Source organism: Tiliqua scincoides, chromosome 1 (genome assembly GCF_035046505.1).
Source record: "Tiliqua scincoides isolate rTilSci1 chromosome 1, rTilSci1.hap2, whole genome shotgun sequence".
Taxonomy (NCBI): Eukaryota; Metazoa; Chordata; class Lepidosauria; order Squamata; family Scincidae; genus Tiliqua; species Tiliqua scincoides.
In genome coordinates, this window is record NC_089821.1 from 24,669,561 (window position 1) to 24,694,303 (window position 24,743).

Here is a 24,743-nt window from a genome sequence, read left to right on the forward strand (position 1 = left end):
CAGTTAGTTTAGAGCTTGGGTTACCAACTGATCAGGAAAAAATAACCTAGCCTTTTGTTGTGCAGAAATTAGCAGTGAAGTGTTTCATGCCATGAGCATTATCATGTGCTAAGGTCTGCCGATCTGGGAAAGGCAGAATAATAGGGATCTGTATGCAACAATAAAAAAAGAAACAAAAAAGTTGCCCCACCCCCATTTAGAATCCACTGTGTACTTTGGAGATGGTGTACGTATAACTTGAAAAGAGGACAATTCCAAATCTGCTTACCTCTCATGGAATCGCTCCTTGGGGTGAGCGAGAGCTGAGCTGGTACGGTTCTGATCTGGACCCTCCAGGTGGGGTTTACTTAGATATTTGGCTGTTTCGTGGGCCACAGTCAGAGGACTGACTATGTGCTCCTGTGGGGGCAGCTGCTGCTCCTCACTTGGCCCTCGGTCGGCCTCCCAGTTTTCAGGGTGCTCTACAGAGATGAAGGAGCTGTAGCTTTCCTCCAGCGGGCCTCCATGCTCATCGTAGAAAAGGAGACTCCGCGACTGAACTGCAAAAGAAGAGGGTATTTAAAAGTAAGAACAGAACTTGATGGCGTTAAAACTGTGTCCCCCTTTCCCCTGCAATGTGCTCACACATGTGGATACATACCCTAATGAGGTACACGCATGGCAACTATATAATAAACTGGTGGATTTTGGCGTTTGGTTTTCTCAAAGCACTGCTGATTGCATTTGTACAATAAATGTATCCCCATACTAAATATCTACATCTAAGTGGGATTTTTTTTTTACACAGATAACCTGAGGAACTCTGTGCCACGACACTTAGTCCCAATCTACATGTTACAGACCCTCCTAGGATGTTGCTGTACACAACGTGCATGTGGCCATTATACCACACTGTGGTCATGGTGTGTGCAGTGCCCCTTATATGTGGATCCTCTGTATCATATGGAGAATAGCCACGTCAATACCAGGGGTTCCTGATGACTGCTACAAGTTATGCCTGTGGGGTGGAGACGCTGCCATGTGGAAGCTTCATATTGCTGATGGAATGTCCTGGCAGCATCTTTGTGTGGGTTAAGAGTGTGCATATAGGGAATGTGATAATGAGCTCTGGAAGTGAACTCTCTTTGCCCACTCTGTGAAGGGCAGATAGACCATATGCATAGGGGATGAGGCAGTCTTTTAAATCATCCCTGTAGCAGTGGCAGCACCAGGAAAAAAAAAATGAGGGGGTAGGGTGGAGGAAAGGAACAGAGTGCATTTTATGTGTGTGTGGGTGGGTAGGGGGAGACTTTGCCCCATATGTTAGATTTCTCAAGGACAATAACGTTATACTTCACACACAGTGGGGTAGCTAAGGGGGTGCAGGGGGTAGCAGTCGTACTGGGCAACAAGCTTTAGGGGGGCAACAAGCTGAGCTTGACACTAGCAGCCAAAATTGTGAAAAAATTTGGTATGTACGAATAATACCATCTTGTTATATATCATTGGAAAGGTAATTTAAAGCAGAATGCAATGAAACAAACCTCATTTGAATATCTGTATTCTACCAAACGTTATGGCCAATTAACCAGAAAACAAAAACGCAACTGCCTTATGGAACAAAAACTGGATTTTCTAAACTCAAAACTGACCCATGAGACTGAGTGTTCTGAGAGCCAATGAAATGTTGTGATACAGCATGGAACCAATAAGGAGTTAATATGTGTCAGCTCTCATTTCCATGTATCGTAACACAGCTACTTCTGCTAACTGATAAAGAGGCACTTTTTCAAGTGGTGCTCCTCTTATATTTAGCAGGGGGAGAATAACCATCCATCTTCACCCCAGCACAGTGTCTCTAACCAATAAGGGGCACAATTAATTTGATTTTGTCATGGAGGGGGGCTACAAAATCTTCTTTGATCCCAGGTAGCATATAGATGTTTTAGCTATGCCACTGGCTGGGGAGAGGTGGCAGATCAAGAGTGTGGTGAACTGCTGGGGGGAGGAGGAGGCAGGTTTCCCCCCAATTTGTACTTTTTAAAAAGCCTGAGCATAACGTCACTTCTGGTTGTGACATCACTTCCTGGGCATCATTTTGAGCTCTGCACCGGGCTACATGTTCACCATTGTTCACACATTCATGCTACTATCCTAAATATCACCTGAAATGAGTCTATGGGAACTACTCTTCAGTGTTGGCACCAGCTTGCTAGAGGCCCTTAGGCACCAGACTTGTTGGGAGGCTTGCTGTATACTTGTGTGAATGCATGCATGTGTGACCTCCAGCTCCCGCCCACCTGCTCAGGCAGGCAGGCAGGAAAGGAAAGGAGAGGACAATCTCAGGCCTTGTCTGCCTGGTTCCTGGGCAACTGAGGTCAGAGATAGAGCCTTGAGTCCTTCTTCATGCTCTGGCTCACAACCAAAGTAGAAAGGAGAGCTCTCCTCCATTGTTGCAGCTGCTTTTCCCCTGCATCACCTGGGAGGTGTACAGTGGCTCACCAGGTGATGGGAAGGGGAGCAGCCTCTGCAGTGATTCATCTTCTTTCCTGGGAGTCAGCCATTTTACAATGACCTTATGCCCTGGGCCCCAGTGTCGCACCTGAGCAGGGCCCCTGGGAATTTTAACATGACCAGCACCAGGAAGGAGAAGCACTGCTGCAGTGGCTGCTTCCTACCCATCACTAAGTAAGACATAGAATGTGTATATCGAGGCCTTTTATATTTAATTATTTGCTGTTTAAAAAAAATGCATTCTCTGAAAAGTGCCATTCTTTCAGTTTAGCAAATCCAAGAAGTGGGGGGGGGGGAATAACTAATTGTTGATAGGGCACTTGCTCCCCTTGTTCCCCTCTTCTGACCTCCAGCATTGCTTTGCTGACTTCACTATATGTGTATGTAGGACACTGTCAAGGGTCCTCGTACAGACTGGTATCCAACAACAAGCCAGAGACTGTTCTAAAGTCCCAACGTGCATTCTCACCACTAAAACAAGGAGAGCTAGGTCAGTTCCCAGGCAGGAGGGCCCCATGTGTGTTGCTCAAGCCTTTTCCGGGGGCAGAAGGAATACAATGGCAATACCTTTAAAACAAACGAATCAAACTATCTCTGGGGCTTTCAAATAGCCCTTATGCCAACTGCTCAAGGGCTTTAAAACAGGCCATCTGGCTTAGGAGAAAGAGAGCAGTTCCAAGGGCTTTCAAAGCTGCCCAGTCAAAAACAACTCTGTGTGTTGTGGTCACCAATATACACACACCAAGGCATCCTCCACCTGAGAATCAGGCTATAAACAACACAGGAAGGATGGGGTCTCCAGCCGTGCTGCAGGGTTTTAAAGCAGACCATCTGCCGGGGGGGGGGGGGGGTAGCAATAAAGGCACCAGCTGCTTAGAAGTGAATGTGGGATTTTAGACCACTACCATGGCCCCTAACTCCAAAACCCGGCTCAAAGCATAATGAGGAATAGGAGAGCTCAAAGCCTAGTTCTCAGAAATAACAGGTGGGCTGATAAACTTTCATCTCACCTGTACCATTTCAGGCTGGGGCAGGGGTTTCCCACAACTAATTGCTCCTGCATACAAAAATATGTGCCTTCGCATAGCAAAACAGCATGTCAGGGCAGTAGTGTAGCCAGGGAGTGGTGGCACAGTAAGCACAGCAGGCACCACAATGCACTGTGTAAGAGGCCCATCCTCAAAAGGCTCTGATGCCGAGTGGAAGGGGCCACTTACGTGGTGCATTGCGGCGCCTGCTGTACTTATTGCACCTCCTCCCTGGCTCTGCTACTATGTCAGGGAGGAAGCTAGGGTCGCCCCCTTCCCCCTGACACACCATTTTTCTGAGTGACGGGGCTCACTGCATGCTTGAACACGAGCCTACACCTGCACATGAAGTAGTGCTGCCCGGACTCGGATTAAGCAGCCCCTGATCTGCTGCCTGCATGGAACACGCCTTTGTTTCCAGCTTGTGTGCCTGTCTTGGGGAGACTCAATGGCCTGAATCAGAATCTTGGAAGCAAAGGAAGGTGCTGAGTTGAAGCGACATACATAGCTGCTACTCAGGGAACAAAAAGGGGGAGGACTGTCAGCTCGCTGAGGTTTGTAGGAGTGCAAGTTTCTGGGAAGGTTTTATTCTATTTTTGTGTATGTTTTAAAATCCGTCAGTTCACTACCTCCCCCCCCCACCAGTTTCCACCCCCACACTCATCAAATTTAGTTCGTTAGCCTACTGGGGACAGGAATCCATCTCAGCTAGAAATAATTGATATAACCCACACGAAACTGTGAGGATGGTTATAATTCAAAATAAATAAAACCAACCATCACATTAATTCCACTGCAACCACCTCTAAGGAAAACATTCACTTAAAAAAAAAATGATCATCAGGTTCATTTTGTGGAAGATGAAAGTACCAGCTCCCTACTATTGTTAAATGCTTGAAGCTATGAGAATATAACAAGGAAGGAAATTTATTTTCAGCTACATCAACACAAAGACTGCCATGTATCACTTTTGCCTCTGTTCTCTGCCTGACAAGACTGTGTGCTTCAGTCAGTGCTGGGAACTGAACAGAACAATGCTGGGCTTCATATTTCTAAAATGGGGCGGGGGCTTCTAATCGCGGGGAGGGGCTTCTAAAAGCCATTGTTGTCCCTTCTTCATCCCAGAAACCTGAAGTGCAAACAGAAGCCTTGCCTGGCACTGTCAAGGCTAATCAGTACTGTACTTCATCTTCAGACTGTTAGAAATGGCAGAAATGTAGTAGCTTGGGGAGCTACGACACCACATCACGCCCAACCACTGCCAACCCCCTATTTCAGGGGTGTCAAACTCATTTCAAACCAAGGGCTGAATAGCATTTATGATGCCTGCTGAGGGCTGGAAGTGATGTCATTAGGCAGGAAATGATGTCATTAAACAGGTCATAACCAAAAGCAAGCACTTTTTCTCACTTAGGAACTCATCAGCTACAAATGACAGAAGAGAAAATATGCAAATCTTGATCATATTTCAAAATATGGGAGAGCCCAATTTTCGTGTGGGCTGCCCTTTCAGAAGTAACACCTCAGCACTGCTCAGCAGGTGAGTCTGAGGGCCAGATAAAAAGCTTCCGCCTTATGTTTGTCACCCCTGCCCTATTTCTTTTGCTTTGTTTAACATCCAGCCTAATAAAGAATTCTGGATAACTCAAAAGCTTGCTAAAGGTTCTGTGGCTTTGGTAAGTCCTAATAAATTGTATGACTAGATTGTGGATTAAGGAAGGATATAGTTTCCTGTTCTGGTTATAGACTTGAAACATTCAGATCTAGTCACTTCTGGACACAAGGCACTGGGAAATATTACTCTTTCCTAGGAGTGCAATGACATTTTCACACATGACTCTGCAAGGGCCTCTTTGCTCTCCCTGAATCATTTTTTATTGGCCCTGCTCCCATGCCTTTAACAGCTGCCTGACAGCCTGAACAAATGAGTGGCGAAATCACATCTCTATTTGAAACTTGTTCGGGTTTTATTGTACAAGGTCAGTGAGACCTTCTGGTTAATTTGTTCACTGTACCCCATGGTGAGGGGAGCAGGGAATAGAGCACATAAGACTAAGCCCTGCTCTTGTTCTCTGCATTCACCCTGCCCACAGAAACACTTTCCTGAGAGTAGATCTCATTGAACTTAACGGGACTTACTTCTGAACAGACATGCATAGGATTGTGCTATGAGAGAAAGAGAATCACTGGAAAGATAAGGAAGTGTTTACTGTCCAGCCGCTCTAGGACAATGAAAAGACTAAACTACAGCCAATAGCTCTGAAAGAAAAGCCCCCCCCCCACCCCAAATGAAATGAAATGAAGCATTCGGACAAAACTTTGGATGATACTTTGGTGGGGTCATCCTTGGGACAGGTGGATCATGTGCACGATATTCTGAAAATGTTTGACTGGATCCAGCACTGACTTCAGATAGTTTTGACCTTTCAAGAGGCATATGGTAACAAAGCATTTGAGCACATTTAACTCACTTTTACTGGTTGTATAAATGTCTGGCGTTGGAGCTGTTTTTACTGTCTGTGATGTTGCGGAGAATTCTGGGAGACATGGCATCAAGGAGCCCAGGACCAGAACAAAGCACAGAACAAGGACCTATGTAGACATGGTGGAAATAGTCAATGCAACCAACTTATTGAAAGAAAATGGATGTGTGCATATATTCCTACAACTTAAATGAAAAGCAAGGGAGATCCCTCAGACCTTCAAGTTGCTTTAGGAAAATCACTGGAATTTGGTTTTTGGCCTACATATACCTACAAGTGTTCTAGTAATAAGTGTGTAGAGATTCCATGATAATTCCAAATGGCAGAGTTACAACAGCTTTTATATAGTATTACCAAAGCTTGTATACAGCTTTTATGCAACCAAACTATGAAAAGCAATACTTAGGAACCACTTGAATACAAAGTGTCATCGTTGCTTATCTAAGTTTGACATGATTTTTTTTTTCCCCTGGCAGGGCTCCTCTGTTTTTAATGGTTACGTGACAGGCATAAGAGGTAGTGATAGGGAAAGCTTCACCTGCTGAATTTCTGCTTACCTGGAAGCTGCTGGAGGTAAAAGGCCTTTGCAAGAAAAGAACGTGGCAATCATAGATTCATAATGCACTAAAAGCATTTCATTTGACAGAGCATTAAACTTGTATGGTTCTGCGGAGGGGAGGCACTGCTTGGCAGCTAGAAACAATGAGACTCTGACTCTATTGTTCACAGAAAATAACTCATATTGTGTCAGTTCAGCACTGCAGAGAAGGGGAATATGAAACAGAAGTTTTCTTCTACCTCAGAACTACTATGGGAAAATCAGTTTAAATGCCGACATGTAAAGTCGGTAAAGAAATAGGGTTATTTTTACCTACAACTAACCAGCGAACCATGTCAAGACAAGTTATCAAGAAGCACTTAACGGCAGTAGCAGCTTCAGGGCCCAATCCTATTCAACTTTCCAGCACGGGTGCAGCCGCAATGCAGCCCTGAGGTAAGGGAACAAATGTTCCCATATCTTGAGGAGACTTCTGTGACTGCCTCCCCAACATAGGAAGTAGTGAACGCCCCATTGGCATAGCTCAGTTGTCTGATCTTGGAAGCTAAGCAGGGTCAGGCCTGGTTAGTACTTGGATGGGAGACCACCTGGGAATACTGGGTGCTATAGGCTTATACCATAGTCTTTCGAGACTGAAGGCTGCCAACCAACCAATTAGTGACAGCCTGTAAGTTCTTGTGGGGGCGGGGGGCAGCGGCGACGCAATCCCCAGGATTGCGTCGCTAAGGGGGCTGCAGGGACTGGGATGTACTCACCAGTCCCTGCAGCAGCCTCCCGGAGATGCGGGCAGCCCTGTGTGAGTGTCTGCTGGGCTCCCCAGCCTGCTAAAAGTGAAAGTGCAGTGATCGTGCTCCACCTCCGCAAAACTGGAAGTGGAGCACAATCGCTGTGCTTTCACTTTTTGAAGGCTGGGGGGCCCTGTGGAGGGTCGCGCAGGGCTCTCCGCACCCCTGGGAGGCTGCTGCAGGGACTGGTGAGTACATCCCAGTCCCTGTAGCTGCCTCTCCCCAGCCCCCACCCCTTAAGGGGGCAGAGGCCAGGCCCCTCAGGCTGGGGTATCGTGATGCTCCAGTTTGAAAAGCCCTGGCATAGCTGCATTGGCCCTTGAAAATTAAATAGTACAGGGCCCTCAGACGTTTTCACACCTGAGGTAAAAAGTTAAATTAACTTGCATTAAAAAGAGTTTCCTGGCTCTTAAAAAAAAAAAAAAATCTGACTCACAGTGGAGGCTGGAGGCAGGAAAGTGACACCTCCTGGGGAATTTGCCCCCCCCCAAAACAAATACTTTGTGTCACAGTAAGGCCAGTTCTGCTTGGTGGGTGTCAAGGACTGCATGTTAATAGATTGTGAGAATAGTCATATTACATTAATGGGGATCACAAAATAATAATTATCCACGTGCTCTTGATGCAGGGAATAAGTCAAATTTTAGTTTGTGTATTTGTGCTAGAGAAACAAACATCATCTTCTAAGCAGCTTAAGTTCAAAGTTATTCACTCCCACTTTTCATGCACTGCAACATGTAAAACTAGGCCTTGTCACGACAAATATTGCTAGGTGTGCCTAATTCCATCTCCAGCATTTGTGACTGGGAGGAGCTGTAGCTCATGGAAGAGCATCTGTTTTGCATGCAGAAGATGCCAGGTTCAATCCCAGCATCTCCAGGCAGGGCAGAGAAAAATTCTTCTCTGAAAACCTTGGAGAATCATTGCTCATCAGTGTTATCAATACTAACAAAGATGGACCAATGGTCTTATTCAGTTTAAGGCACCTTCTTATGATCCAGGGTCTGGCATGAAAGTATATGAAACAGTGCCTATAGTTTTGGATCTATCATTAGTAGGCTTGCTGCCAATTTCTACCCAATACAAAGTTCCAGAAAAGTCTATATGGAGACAACCTTACATGAGGCGATTGTGGCCGCCCCCAAAAAGCACATGTATAGCACTCACATTTGTGTGGTATCATAGTTTTTTGTGTTCCTTTATAGACTACAAAACCCATGATATGTGATAATGGCATTATGTATGTGCAAGTCTATCTGATGGCATGGCAAATGGGATCCAATAGAATCTATAGAATCACAGGTTTTACTAGTAAATTAAGACCAAATATTGCAAATCCAAGATAATCTGGGAAGGGAAGGAGATTTGTTTGTTTGTTTGTAAAGTTGATAATTCACCTTTCCCATGCTGAAGCAAATGCCCAAGGCGTTTAAACTCAGAAGTAAGAAAATTAAGAGATGGAAACATGCAGAGCTTACCATCAGGCAAGTCCCTGTCTGTGTGGATGCCATTTTGTATGGCCTAGAAACCTTCCCTGTTACCAAAGCCTGTAGTTTTTGTAATTGCTGGAGGAGAGTCCTATAAGACAAAAAACAAAAATTCAAATATTTTAAAGGAAGAGAGAAACCAACCAACAAACTAAAACAGCAGCAACAAAATACCCCAAGGGCATAAACAGTGGAAGGCCTGGAGGGGGGGGGCAGATGCCCCCATTACTGCACCCACAGGGCATTACAGACTGCCTAGAACGCCTTCTGAGGCTTCCAAAGCAACCTTAAGCAGTACTTCCAGTTTCCCAGATGTATTGTTTAAGACAGAGGTCTCTAAACCTTTCGGCCGAAGGGTCACATCAAATATCTGGTACAGTGTGGAGGGCCAGAAAAAAAATCAAATAATAAAATTTAAATAAATACATTAGAGTTGGAACTTAGATGAATGAATAAATGAATGAATGGGCTCAGATTTCCAGGATTTCTCGAAGCACCAACACAGCTCAAGAAATAAAGTACACACTTAAATGGACCTCCATTCCATCACCCCACAAGCACAATTCCGGTTGTGTTTGGTCAACTGGGCCAGAGGCTCTCAGGGGATCAGAGTCTGGCCATGGGCTGGAAAGAGGCTGGTCGTGGGCGACATCTGGCCCCCAGGCTGGGGTTTGGAGACCCCTCATTTAAGACCACGAGGGAAGCCTCAGAAGGATTTCTGAGTCATCCCTAATGCCGCGTGAGGCACTGGGTAAGTATGGGGGGGGAACGGCATGGTGCGGGGAACAGCATCGCAGACTGTTGCCCCAGGGTGCGTCGTGGGGCATGTTCATTACTGGATATAAAAACATCATAATATAATTATTTTATATTTGCTAATTCAGTAATTCAATATCCCTTGCATAGTTTCAGATATCTAGTGTAAATGTCAAAAATCCTATATAAACCAGGAATGTAAAGGACACACTTCTTTAGTATAGATCTTTTAACATTTAGCATGAGAACTACTTTGGGAATTGCCCTATCATGGTAGGTTAAGTACCTATGACTTTTTAAAAAATTATTTTATGCAGGAAAAGCTTCCATTAACTCTGAACTCTACTCAGGTTTAACTCTGAATGTTCCTGCTAATTTCTGTCTTAAGAACGAAGTGTGAACAGTTTGGTTTGCAGTGTAACTCTCATTGCTCACAGTAGATCCACAGATCTACTGAGCAATCCTATGCATATTTTCTCAGGAGTAGATTTCATTATGCCCAATGGGTTTATTCCCTGGTAAATGGAATTGCAGGGTTAGAGCTGGAATAGAGCATTTGGATATGGGAGCTTCTTTAGAATAATAACTGAGGCATGCAAAGAGTCTTGAGGTATTACAAGAGGAGAAGGAGATATTGAAAGTATCTGCCCTTACACTTTCCGTGGAATGCAGCCCACTTATGCAGGGAACTCCTGACTGTACAGAAAAGAGGAATATATGATAGTTCCTGAATTTTCCAGCAGGTGGCAGGCATCAACCATTAAGCTGGCAGTAAATGCTTGCTACCCAATGTACTGGACACTTCTGCTAGGGTTTTTAGGGAGCAGCATCAGACTCGAAAGGTAAGGCTCAGAACATGCCTATTAGGCCATCAGAGGAAATGACTGTGGCAGCTTCTGAATGAAGGCAGGGAGGACAATGTCCCCCTAAAAGCTCAAGTGCAAAGTCCAGAGTTCCATCAAGATTAAGTGAGGTGACAGATTCTGGGTCAGTGATGATAGTTTAAAGATTAAAGGAATTTCCCTGCATGCAGTTGGCAGAGCCTGGGATCAGAGCATCCATGGCTGCGTTCTTATGATAATATTAAGCACAGTGACAGATGCTTCTGTAAGCCAGAGGGCCCACTTTATTCCTATACCGTTAGCATGATTTTTAAGAGGAATGCATAACAATATTCTCTCTCCTCTCTCTCATCACATTTACATTTCTGGATATCCCAGAAATCTCCTGTTTCCTAGAGGACAATTAGCCATATTCTCTGTGGCCAACAGAGGCATGCTGGAAAGGAGAAGAGCAGACCATACTTCAGTAATCTTTATATAAACAAAAAGCCCAGTAGAATAGTATTCTTCTTTAAGCCATTTCTGCCCAATATCGCATATACGCAACAGGAACCAAATGTTTACGCTTGTGGGTTGGGAAAAAATGGGTTAAAGAGGCATCTATATTTACTGTTGTCTCACATTTATAATGCACTCTTCCTCTAAGGAACTCAGAGTGTTGCACATGGTTTTTGCCCTCCCCATTTTACCCTCACAACAGTCCCGTGAGGTTGCTTAGGCTTGAAAGTAACTGGCCCAAGCTCACCCAGTGAGGTGAAGTGATGGCTGTGAACCCAACTTTCCTCCAGACCAACACTCTAACCACTATACCACACTCCTGACCCTTCCTCCTTTTAAACCCCTCTCAGCATGAACAGTGCAGTTGTTAAGCTGCAGAAATTATCCTGAACCTGGTTCATGGATAAACATGAGAAGGTGTGAAACTGCGCACAGTATATAGGGGAGGAGGTGAAGGGCTTGTCCCCATACTTGCTGCCCTTGAGTATGCTTTGTCATACACTTTGCTTTGCTTTGGTGGGAGGCAAGCCAAACCCCAGTTCCCTCCTGCTACTTATCTCCCATTGCTTCATGACATAGGTTTTTCAGTCTTCTCTGAAAGCATCACAGACAAAAGAATAGCATCACATATTCCTTGGGCAGAGATACTGCCAACTGCGAACAGGGCCCAATGGATCCTACATGCAGAAGCAAGCTCATTGCAAGAGGCAATGGCTCTTTCTTTATAAAGGCAATGGTGATATAATGCCAATGGCAACTAAATAGCAGAAGGGAGAGGAGATAGCAGGCCTTACCCAAGCCTGAGTCAAACAGACCTTCCTCACATGAGGAACAGTAGAGGCTGGCACTCTCCTCACATCCCAGTCCAGAGTTTATGGCCCCAACTGGTCAGCCAGCACAAAATGCCTGGGAAGACTCATTCTTTAAGGGATCTCTCCAGCTCTGGTTCCAAGCTTGACTGGCTGCATAGATCAGCCTTTATCCTGGACATTCTGCTGGTGATCTTTACGGAGTGAGTCAGAGCCGACTTCCTTCAGCTCCGTTCTACTTGACCCTGTTTGCCCTGCCTTGGACTGCTGTTTTCTCTTGCTATTTCTTGCCCTCCCCTACAGACCGCTTCCCCGTACACTGGCCTGACACTGATAATCACTCTCGCCCTGGAAACAGATCCCAGATGAATTCCTGCTTTGCTGCCAGCCTGTTGGACTCTGGGCCAAGTGGGCTACTGAAAGAGGGCCAGGCTTTTGACAGCAGGAGGAAATTGTTCATTTAAAGTCGTTCAGGAGAAGAGAAGTTCAGCAGCCTTGGGAACCACAGAGAGGAGGAGGAGATTGCCTAGCCCCCCCTCCCATCTCTTCAAGAAAAGTTCCTTCCTGGCTGTCCCAACACAAACATTCTTCTTCTGCTAACCAAACCCAGCTGAGTTGCTGCTGCTACTACTGGAGCAAAACCAGAGCCTGCAGAGTAGCCCAAAACCTGCCAAGAAGTAGGGGTGAGTGAAGTTCTCCTTTCTTTTTGTTCCCAGCACTCCCCTGACCTCCCTGCTCAGTGGCCTCCTTCACACCAAGATCAAATCTGGGTTCTCCTTACCTGTTTGCATTTTCTAAGGTCTCCACTTTTTTCCACAGTTCATTATTCTCAGATGTATAAGTTTCAACCCTGGAGAAGTAAAAACAGGCTGCAGTCAGAAAAGCTATGAATCACCTCCAGAATCTGATTCCCAAATTCCAGTGAGACTGCAGGTCATCTGAAAACATGCTTAGGTTCAGCTGTTAGATTCACAGCTTAGCTCTGCAGCTGCAATTGCAGAAACATGATAATTCTATCAAGGTGTCTTCTTTCAGTGCCCAGATGCAGAGTACATAAGAAACTCCCCTTTTCTCTCCCCCAAGCAGCACTGTTCTGTGTACCAAGTTCTTTACTGATTGGGCCTATCTTTACAACAACCCTGTGAAGTAGACTAGGCTGAGAGAGATCACAAGTGGCCCAAAGCCATCCAATGGACCATCTGTAAACTAAATCGAACATCTCATCAACTTTACCTACTCTCCTCTTTCTTTCTAGATCAGGATTGTTAAGACATTACAGCAACGTCCATGGAGAATGGCACTTTTCATGACACATTCAAGGACATCTTCAACAGAAAATTCCATTCATGGGAATAGGAACGTAGGAGTTTGCGCTGTAACGTCAGACCTCACTTCCATCCTGTACTAAGCTTATTGCAGTCTTTGAAAAGTGAATGATAAGCTCAAAGGTTTGAACACAGCTGAGGAGGACAATTTCTCTCCATTTATGTTCATGTTTCATTTACATGGTGAAATATGTGATTGCAATCTGTATTATTAAAGTACGTATTTATTTATTAGCTTCTTTGCCTGCAGAGTAGATTCCTATTTTTTTAGATTCTTAGCCTGCTCTCTGGGTAGCTGATGGATCATTACATCCAAGGCCTTGCCAACAGCATGAATCTTTTCTAAAGCATATTTGTAATAAATAAAAACCCACTCTGGTCTTTAGCAAGGGGTTAGCCATGGATACAGGGCTGGAAGGAACTTGAAAGTGTATTTAGCTGGTATTCAGGCTTCATGGGTTGAAGCCTGCAGACTATTCTAAATAGCCAACTGCCAATAGCCAATTCCAAATAGCCAAGACCTGCCCTTCAAAAGCTGATCTTACAAACTCCTAAGACGTTCCAAATGTTCTGCCACTCTTATAGTTAGAAAGTTCTGTCTAATGTACAATCTCAATCTTTTTGGCTACTGTGTAAACTCAATATTTCTTGCCTACTGCATAGCAGACACGGAAAAACTGATTCTCGTCCTCTTTCAGGCAAATGTTACCCAGCCAATCTATTAGATATTTAAACAAACATATAATCTACCCATGACAAACCACACCCTTTGGCACATAGTAACTTGTTATGTATTATATATTCCGTAGCGGTATTAGAGTGACAGAGAAGCAAGGAGAGAAGGGAAAAAGGCAAAGAGTTTAAGCAGGCCTTGCAAATGAATTATAGTCATGGTAACATGCATACAGTATTTACAAGCACTCACTTTCTTTGCGTTTGCCCTGCATTTAGGAAGCTCCGCCGCTCTATTCTGGACCCTGTTCTCTCCAGCTATTCTGGCACCCCCATCTGTTTGCAGCGTTTCTATTACATGACTTTTCGCAAGAAACGATGATGCTTGTTGCCGAGTTTCTTGTAAAAGTTTTTATTTTTAACAGCCCAAGGCAGCCCTGACTGGCATGTTTGTGTGAGCATTTCCCATGCTTCTGTGTTTATTTTATTTGTGGGTTATATTTATGACCATGTATTTATTATGTATGATGCCAATAAAGGTTGTTGGAATAATAGTATTTACAAGCTGTTACTAATATGGGTGTCCTGTTCAGTTTGGACAGTCATTGGGTCACAAGGGAAGATACTTTGGGGATATGTGATTTTTGAAAGAGATCAGTGGCATTGCTAAGGGAGTGCAGGGGGGAGGGGAGCTGCACTGGTGATGCACACAGGAGGGGTGATACTGGCCAAAAAATTTTAAAATCTTGGTATTTTTGAATAATACCATCCTGTTATACATCACTTGATGCATAATTGATTGGAAAGATTTCTGGAGGAAAAATCTATCACGAGTTACAAGCCATGTCTATGTGCAACCTCCTCATTTTAGAAATGGGCTATGTCAGAATGCCAGATGCAAGGGAGGGCACCAGGATGCAGGTGTCTTGTGTGCTCCCTGGGGCATTTGGTGGGCCACTGTGAGATACAGGAAGCTGGACGAGGTGAGCCTATGGCCTGCTCCAGCGGGCCTGTTCTTTTCTTATGTTATTATAATTTCATGCAGAATGCAATGAAATAAACTGTGTTGAGATACCTTTATTCTAGCAAAAGTTATAGCCAAGAGACCGGCGAGGGTGGGGTGATGGTACATCACCACGCCTACTGTCTTGGGAGTTGCCCCACCCACTGCATGGAACTAGGTCCATCACAGGGGTGATGCACTGGCCTCCCATACCAGGCGACACAAGCCCGAGTGATTCCACTGAAAGAGATTCATCATCCTGGACATTTACGGCACAATCCGAACCCCTTATGTCAGTGATTTCCAGCACTGACATAAGGGCAATGCAGATCTGAGATAAGGGAACAAACATTCCCTTACTTTGAGGAGGCCTCCGTGAGTGCCACCCAACTGCAGGATGCAGCACACGTCCCATTGGAAAGCACTGACATAAAGGGGTTAGGATTGCGCCCTTGGTGAGCTATACTTAGCAATCAAGCACAAGGGAAACAAATGACCGTACAAGTTTCAGAATTAACAGGATGTGGATACTCAGAAAGACTTACTTTTTCTCCAGACACTCAACGTACTCCTTTTTCTTCCTGCGACTCTCCTGTGCAGAAATCTGAAGAACAAGAAATGCAAGGATTAGCAGCACGATGAACCCTGAAGGCCAATGGCAGACAGTACTGTTAATTTTAAGGGTCAAACTAAAAATGATTCATGAGAGCCATGAATGGGATTGTCTGCATCAAAAAAAAAAAAAATTAAAAGCAGCCATATGGGTTTCAAATTAGATCAAGGTCACAGCACTGTTGGAGGAGAGATTAAATTCTTCCCCCCTACCACTGTCCTGGTTTAAATGCTTCCCTCAAAGTTTTTATTTGCTGCACAGAGGAAGATATATAGGTATCATAATGTTTTCCATGGGCAGAAGTAGTAACTTCAGGAGTGTGTGTTTTAAAGTGTGGAAAAGGTATGGAGGGAAAAAGGTTACACTGTCCTCAGGTTCAGTTCTCACTACCACCCCTCTCCCCCCAGTCAAATAAGAAAGATCTCAGCTAGAGACTTTGGACAGGTACTTCCAATCAGAGGAGACAAAACTGGGCATGAAAGACCAACGGCCAGATGACATAAGGAAGCTTCACACGTTCATGCCCAACAGCCTAGCAGAAGCTCAATAACCCAGTGACTGAGCGCCATAGCGTAGCTACAAGAGGGGTGGCACAGGAAGCAATGAATGTGACACAACACGCCATGTAAGTGACCCTTCCCGCTCACCGTCAGAGCCATTCTGGGCAGTGAGGGTAAAATGGCTCCAACGGTGAGTGGGAGGGGCTGCTTACACAGCGCGTTGCGTCACCTGCACTAATTACAGCACCACCTCCCCTGTAGCTACACTACTGGCTGAGTGCACATTGTACACACAGAGGGTTCCAGATCAAATTCCTGGCATCACCAGGGAAAAAAACATACGTCGGAAAGTAGGGCTGGGAGAGTAGCCAGTCTAGGCTGCTGCTTCCAGCCTAGACAATACTGGCCTAGATGAACCAACAGTCTCATTCAGCAGAAGGCAGCATCTTATGTTATATATAAAATGAGATCATCAACCCAAATGAAAGTATTTGAGCTTGAGCCATCCTCTTTCAGCTCTTGACTTTAATAGAACTGGCACCATGTTCTATGCATTTGGTCTAGGATATCTGCCAGAGACACTATCATAAAGTTCCCACAACATCAGCATAACATTATGTTGCACTAGCATCACATTTTAACTACACTTAAGATGAATCCAATTTTATCGCATGATCAGCCTGCAAACTCTCTCCTATCCAATTATTTTGATTTGACATGTTTGTGGATCAGGATTTCCAAAATTGGCTGAATAATTTGGGCCAGATGGACTGACTCTTGCTATAGAGAGTATCTCTGAGTCACAATGGATGACTAATACATTCTGATCATGGGAGCCCACATTTACTGGGCTTATACTGTGTTAGTTTTTGTCTCACTGTGGAATGCTGTGTTAGAATTTAACACACTCTTGCAAACAGCCACTGAACTTGTTTACCTGGATGAGAAACAATTCTTTCTGGGCAATTAGCTCATGAGACTAACCATTCAAATTGCCCTGATGTACAAACAGCTATAGGTGAGATTTTTGGTGGGATAGTAAATTATAACTATCTTCAAGATTTACTTCATATGTTAAATGGGATGAATGGGAGGGATGAATGGGGAGGGAAATGGGGATGAATGGGAGGGAAAAGAAATGCTGTCTGTGATTAGAAGTCTGTGTATGATCACATGAAATAATGCGAAAGGATTTAAAGCCTTTAAGGGTGCAATCCTAACCAACTTTCCAGTGCTGAGGAAAAGGCAATGCAACTATGAAGTAAGGGAGAAAATATTGCCTTACCTTGAGGAGGCCTCCGTGACTGCCCATCAACTCCAGCACAGTTATGCCAGTGCTGAAAAGTTGGTTAGGATTGCGCCCTAACTTCCCTAGTTTACCCCAGGAACTTCATGAACAAATATACCATGCACTTACACAATTAGAATTTTTTGGTGGCGATTAAGGTGACTGCAAGGAAGGGGTGAGTGAAGGTGAGAGGCAGGACATGAGAAAGGCTGGGCAGAAGACGCTGAGGGACCACTAGGCATTGGGAACTAGCAGTTTTTCATAGACAGTTCCAGCTTTCTGACTCTCAAACGGTCTTCTGTACCATTAAAAGATTCCTCCCATATGTTTCCAAACTTCCCTCCAAATAGCAAGGGCAACTTGTCTACTTAAGCAAAAGGTACCTATCCACCCATTTGACATAGCTATGTCAAGAAAGTGGGAAGTGGCTCGGCATAGCCATATCTGATTGCAGATAAAGTGGTTTATATTGCCCCCCGATATTATAATTTTCATCTTAAACATACATGACTTTGTGCCCTTATTCCCGTTGTCAGAGCCAGACCATCCATGAGGCCAGGGGAGGGTGGGGGAAATCAACAACACTCACTTCCATTTGCTCAATCATCTCTACTGCTCTTTCTCCTCCTCCCCACACTCCTTGGATTGGACAAGGAAAAGGGGGATAGAGCAGAAGAGTGGAGGAGTCTGAATCTTCCACTTTGCCCCTCTCTTCCTTTTCTAACCCAAGGAGTGGGAGGAACAGAGGCTGGCACATGACTCAGCATTGGGGCAGCATTTGACACATGACCTCAGGCACAAAGAGGCCCACCATGATCACAACTTTGTCATACTGGAAAAGGCCTAAATATTTTTAGAATTCAACGCATTCCTCCATGTTCTAGGCCTTGCTTCCCAAAACCCACCGCTAAGGGAAATTCATTATCAGATGAAGAGGAGATAGAAGAGGCAACAAGTTGGATGTGTGGACCCACTTTCCAGTGCCAGTGCCACTGCAATACAGCCCATTGGTAAGGGAACAAACATTCCCTTACCTCCATGACTGCCTTCCCACCTCAGGACCACATGCTCCATGGCACAGCTGATCAGTGCTGGAAAGCTGGATAGTGTTGAGCCCTGTATAAGTCAGGCACACACATCTCTGAGCTATACAGACAGGAGAATTACCAACCTTGTTCTTGATCTTTCGTCTGACTCTCTTCAGTGCTTTCTCCTCTGCTTTTGTGAGAGGCAACTTAGTTGGGATGGGATAGCCCTCAGCAATCAGGGTACGCTTCTCCTCTTCTGTTAAGAGCAGTGGTCCCGAAGTCCCTTGCAACTTCTGTAAGTGAGACGAAAGCAGCAGTGTTCAGAGTTCAGGCAAACAAACATATCACAAACTGTGTGAAAAATTCTCCTGCCAAAGAGTTACACTTGGAACCATTGGGACACAGTGGATAGGGAAGGAAAGAAGAGAGGGGCACCCACAATCAGTGCCTTTACTCTGCATGAGTTTTATCTGCACATTAAGGGTAACAGACCACAAGCCTTTTTTTTCTAAATCACTATAATATGGCTTGAAATATTGTGTGGCTATGTTGCTTTGGAAATGAAGCAACACTGATCAAGCCTAGTGCCCTGAGCCACAGCCTTGCAGGGGAGCCTCAATTGGAGAAAGGAGAATTTTTATTTCTTGGGAGTTTTTTGTAGCTGCCTACTCTGTAGTAAACAGCTTAAAAATGTGTTGCGGTACCTTAAAGACCAACAGATTTATTGCAGCATGAATATTGTGGATGCCAACCCACACAGATGCATGAAGTGCTACTCTCACTCGACAGGTATTCCAAGACACAGGACCAGCCTTAGCATGAAGTGACCTGGAACGGTCACATGGTAGCAGCAAAGTTGGAGGAGGTAGCAAACAGATAAGCATCAGCACTGCTGGAGGAAAAAGGGAGAAGAAATAAAAAGCTGTCACAGCCCACTCACTGCTTATGACGGACCAAAAGGGCAAGTAGAGGCAATTCGGATGTGCCACTTCCAAATTGGTGCACAGCCTTCTCTCTTCTCTCCCCATGCCATTTCTGTTTCCAAAATACAGAGGCACTGCATGCTGGCAACATGGTCACAGGACATGGAAGGGGGGTTATATGTTCAAAGGGGAAGGGGTATGAATGGCAGGAAAACTTCGATGGGGAGAGCTTCCAGATTTTGTCCCTGATCCTGCTCACATACCTCCCAGGTGGCACTTAAATTAAATTAGAATAAAGTTTCAATTGGCTTTCACCCAAAGCCTTTATTTCCAATATGAACAGCATAGGGACAGTATAAGCAAGATCAGAACCATGGTGGGGGCCAAAGTTTTAAAACTTCTCCCTATTCCCCAATATGGTTTCAAAGCCTACTTTCCCATGTACCATTTTAGAAAAAAGAAAGAAAATTACCAAACTTAACCACACATTAAAAGTAACATGCAATTTGACCTTCACAAGTCAATCTGTCAGGACTAACAGGCACTAGGCTGGAAAACAAGTTAGTCCATGCAAGAGCCAACAGGGGTGTAAGGAACTAAGAAATTCAAATTTGCCTTTGGAGGCATCCCTGTGCCTTTGGAGCACAGTATATTATCTAGGTTTACAAGAGGGCAAAAACAATATATTAAAAAAATGTTTTAGAGACTCTAAGTTCACAGCCACCTTCCCTCTTGGGGGACTCTGTGTCTGTTCCCCGTTCCACATTTTGTGGAGATGCAATGGCTGGACCCAGGAATGTTGTCCTTGTTTACTTCATGTTGGTTCAAGCTTTGGTTTTGAGGTTTGTTTATTTATTATAATATCTATGTAAACCCTTTCCATTTCAAACTGAAAAGCCCAAGATGGCTAATATCAATTTTAAAAAGTAACAAAAATTTAAAGAGATATAAAACTGACAGAAAGCAGCAGGGAAGAAAAAAAAAAACCCAGTGCCACAAACAAAGAAGAACAGCTATAGAAACATTCCATTATCAGTGAGGACATCTCAGTGAGCTGGAATATAACAGCCATCAGGTGACACCATCAATGAGGGAGCTGGATGAATCTCCCAGGGCAGGTGCCACAACAGAGAAGGCCCTATCATATAGGACAAGCAGAAGGGTGTCCTCAGCTGATCTTAGAGGACAGGCAGGATCATGTGGGAGGAGACAGTCTTTTACAATGACCAGCATTTTAATTATGTTATAATAATAACCAGCATTTTGAACTAAGCCTGGAAATAGATGGAAGCCAGTGATACGAAAGAGTAGTGCTCAAAAAAAAGAAAAAAGGGGGAAAAAAGCCCCAACTGCAATCAGAACTTAGTTGCAGCATTTTGTACAAGCTGAATGTTCTGAACATTTTTCAAGGCAGCCCTATATAGAGTATGTACCAAGAATCCACTGTCACACATGATCATGGTTGAGCCTAGATGCAAATTGCAGCTAGGGCAGCAGCTTTAGCCAAGGAAATTCCCCCCAGTCCACAGCTGCTCTCTGTCAGTCCTGGAGTAAAGCTGGGTCCAGGTGCACTTCCAAACTGATATTTCAAAGGGAGTGCAAATGTGTCCAAAACAGACTGGACACCCTGCCACAGGATCGGCAGTCCTACCAACCAGGAATACTTCTGTCATGTCTGGGTTAAGCTTCATTTTGTTAGCTCACAACCACTGGACTCAGTAGGTCTCAAAGCATCCAGCAGCATCATTGGGGTGTGTCACACAGCATGAAGCTCAGTACCCCAGAAGTTTGGGGGTGACATGATGATGTCATCACAGCATCACATCACTTCCAGGTTGCTGGAGGGAGGAGAGACTTTTGGGAGGAGTGGGAGGATACACCCAGGTTGCCAAGATTTAGCTGTCAGCGGGAGAGTGCTCATTGGCTGCTGAGAGGGAAGGTGCACTTGGGTTGCTGAGCTTTCACTGCCAAAGGGATGGTGTGTGTTGGTTCCAGCCACAGTGAGCACCACTGGCTCTCTTGCCCACTGTGACATGTCTGAGGCTGGCGCGACAGGGGCAGGAGCAACATTAGCACCCCCTTATCACCCTCTTATAGCTGGTATGCAGGGCAGACCACACCCCCTGCCCCTCTATTGCTACGCCACTGCAAGCACCTATTCCAAATCTCCACTGTTTCCCCGGGCAAAGGTGGAATGGAGAAATATGTACTAGGTATCATCAGCATACTGATGAAACCAAACTCCAAGCCAATCTGAACTCTGAACTTTCAAACAACACAAGAACCTAGCATGTCAAAGCTTGGAAAGTGACCCCAAAAAAGCATTCTATATAAAATTCTGACTTCTGTCACTAGCTGCTATTTCTGTATCATACTGTCCTGAAGTGTAGCAAGTTGTTGTGCCTGTATCAGGAACTCCAGATCAGCTTCAGTTCAGTCATTATTCCACCCATCCTACTAAACTGTGAATACAGGATGGGGCAAGAGGAACAGGAAAACATGGGCTAGCTATGTCCCCTGTGGTGACACACTTGTGGGCCATGTCCTAGGTCCTCTGTGAAGATTTGTTTGCAGAGGGCGATACGAAGCACAGTCAGTTTCTCTGTTATTATATGGAACATAGGGCTCTATGTCACATGGATGAATGCCCCCAGTAGAGCTGCTGCCTTGTGCACACTTACACAGGAGACATCCAGGGCCATGGCCAGCAAGCATGTCAGAAGAGGGGACATCATTAGCCTGCAGGCTCCACTTTCCCTCTCCCCGTGCTCAATGAAAGCAGGGGGAAAAATGTCTGAATAGGACGACTGTACAGTACAGTATATCAAACAGTTTAATCTTTACACCTTATTCAGACTGACTGCGAAGAAAAAATCTGAACCTTGTGCTCTGAGCAAGTAGAGGCCTTACAGTCACAGCAGGAACTCCCTTCTCTTTGCTTACATGTGGTGCTGTCAGGAGAGGAGAAGAGGAGATTGCTGTGGACGAACGAGCAGCAGGGCGAACTGGACTGGAGGGAGGCAGGGATCTTGGACTCTGCGATCCATCACTGTCACTGCCGTGGCTGCTGGGAGGAGTAGGGGGCATTTGCATCAGGTCATCTACTGGAAGACACAGACAACAGGTTAATAGCCATCTTCTGCGTCCTGGAAGCAATGGAGAAAAGCTTTTTGATGGCAGAAGAGTGAATGACAAGTATGGGGTGAGACTAGGCATGGAAGACGACTTGTCAAGTGGGAATCATTCTTTGGCCTGTTAGTCCCCATATTTGCCCAAGTAAATGGCAAACATATTTGTAATTAGTAAATAATGACTTAAGATATGCAAGGAGCACAGGGCGTGGCTGTTGATGTTCTGTGTTAATGTACAGCTTTGCTCACTTGCTTGATTCAGCAGAGCAAATTCCTCTGCTTACACCATTATGCAATGTGATCATTTCTGGGGACGTACTGTAGTCTTAATCATGTACTATAGTCTTAGGCACAAATCCTAACCCACTTTCCAGCACTGGCATAGCAGTGCCAATGGGGCATGTGCTGCATTTGCAGTTGGACGGAATTCACGGAGGCCTCCTCAAAGTAAGGGAATGTTTATTCCCTTACCTTGGAGCTGCACTGCCCTTATGTTGATGCTGGGAAGTGGGTTAGGATTGCGCCCTGAATCACTAGTCATAATCTGATTGTCAGTGCTAGGTTGCAGGGGGCCATGAGGCAAATTCCTGCACTGAACCCACATAGTACTCCCTGCCTGCTCCCTGATGGCACACTGGATGCTATTTTTGCCACTGGGTTCAGCCCATCCAAACAGGTGAGCTGTCTGTTGGGCAGAAGCCCTTGACCGGTGCCCAACCTGCATGATCCATGATGCCATCCCTGGTAATTGTCATTCATTCATATAGATGCACATAGCAATTCATCAAAGTAAATACACTTGAAATCAAAACTGAAAGGAAAAAACCCAGAAAATGGGAAACTGTAGGCATAGGAAAGAGAGATGCATCATTCTATGTTCTTTAATGTTCAGGATATCTATGAATGAATGCATGAATGCTAGAGGAGGATTCTATGAAAGAGGTCCTAGAATTCTGGAACAGATTCCCAAACCCATATTTGCCAACTACTACCTCCTAATTTCATGATGAAATACGGTGGTGGGCTTGCTAATGGTCCCACTACAAAGGAAGTCTGTTCTGGGGTGATTAATATAAGCCAAGCATTCAAGGGGACCTACGTTTAGTGTGAAATATTGTTTGCTTAGTCGAAAGTGAGTGTCCAGAGCCTAGGAGGAATACTACATTTTCAAAGTAAATAAATAAATGTACTCATTTGTGCTGAACAGGCCCCTCTGTGGTGTGTTAGCAACTGCCAAACTACATTCTTGATGCCATTACCCTTCTGGAACTAAAATTGAGATCCTGTACAGTGATAGAGCTGCACAAAAATAGGCATCATATACCAACATCCTTCCATTGACTTGCTACAAGATTACTTACCACCACCCCCAATTAAATATGTCTGTAGGGTTCCAAGTCAGAGTTGCTGGAATCCAGCAAACTTTTACAAACTCTGTTTGGAACTCTGCCATCTTTGGAACAGAACCAAACTGCCTAGCATCTTTGCAAGGGGCTCAGATATCATCATGATGGGCTCAGTCTAAAATTTAAGGAAGGAAAGCTCAAGGTCTGACAGGCTACTGACAGCTTTTTGTAACTAAATAAGCCTTCCACTGGGTATACACTTGGTCAAGAATTGGACCTGCATCAGCTGATTTCAAAAATAAGAACTGTGAAGCCTAAGGCTGTGTTTGTGTTTACCTGTAAATAAGCCCCACTATATTCAGTGGGGATACTCTCAAGTAAGCAAATATACTGGTAGGTTTGCAGCCTAAGAACAGATTCACATAACCAGTCAAAGTGATGGGATTCAATGTTTACCATATGATAAATTGTTAGTGTTGATGTGAATTCACTTTTCACTATCAGGGGTTGGGATGAGATAAGAAACAAACATCTCTGTGGGAACAGGTCCAGAATAACAGCTTCAAATTAACAAGCTGTTATATAGTAGCAGCTGTTTATCTTGGGGGAAATGTACCAGTATGTATATCTTAGCTCATCAACTATGAGTCAAAGTACCTGTCAAAGCTTCAGAAGTTGTTCCAACTCTCTTCCACCCATTTGTGGATCATTCATGTTGTTATTACCAATAGATGGCTCTGTTCATAGCAGCCTACAAAAGCCACTTTGAAGGCATTCAAAGGAAGCTGGTAATAGCATCATGGAATAAAGGAACACATGCAGAAGATGGAGATGAGATATGGAACAGAAGCAGAAAATAGATGCCAATTGGCACTGCAATCGGTAGTTTTTTAAAAGAATAAAATATACACAGCTCGAAGGCTGGTGAAAACTAGTTGAATGTATTTGCTTACCTGTTGGTACATTTAGAAACTGGTTCACCTCTCTGGGTTCAGCTTTGATTACAGGTTGCGGTGTCATTTCTATGGGAGCCTGTAGAGGAAAGAATACAGATATGCAGGAATTTTATATCTTGTAGGCAATCGTATGACTTTGGCCTAGTCTTCTTTGCAGATTAATTGGTTCATTTACCATGCAATTTGGATTCATACTGTTCATAAAGCATTTGAGCACT

General features: G+C 44.6%; 1 protein-coding gene across 1 annotated transcript in view; it reads right to left on the reverse strand.

Moving 5' to 3' along the window:
* The window catches only part of CREB3L1 (cAMP responsive element binding protein 3 like 1), a 105,773-nt gene that overhangs the window by 1,750 nt on the left and 79,280 nt on the right, over positions 1-24,743 (reverse strand). Inside the window, exons 4-11 of the mRNA XM_066637144.1 lie at positions 24,523-24,601; positions 22,036-22,193; positions 18,313-18,462; positions 15,286-15,344; positions 12,522-12,590; positions 8,827-8,926; positions 5,993-6,113; positions 269-539 (exon numbers count right to left, since the gene is read on the reverse strand). Of these exons, the coding sequence (XP_066493241.1) occupies positions 269-539; positions 5,993-6,113; positions 8,827-8,926; positions 12,522-12,590; positions 15,286-15,344; positions 18,313-18,462; positions 22,036-22,193; positions 24,523-24,601 (1,007 nt within the window). The remainder of the gene's footprint in view (positions 1-268; positions 540-5,992; positions 6,114-8,826; positions 8,927-12,521; positions 12,591-15,285; positions 15,345-18,312; positions 18,463-22,035; positions 22,194-24,522; positions 24,602-24,743) is intronic.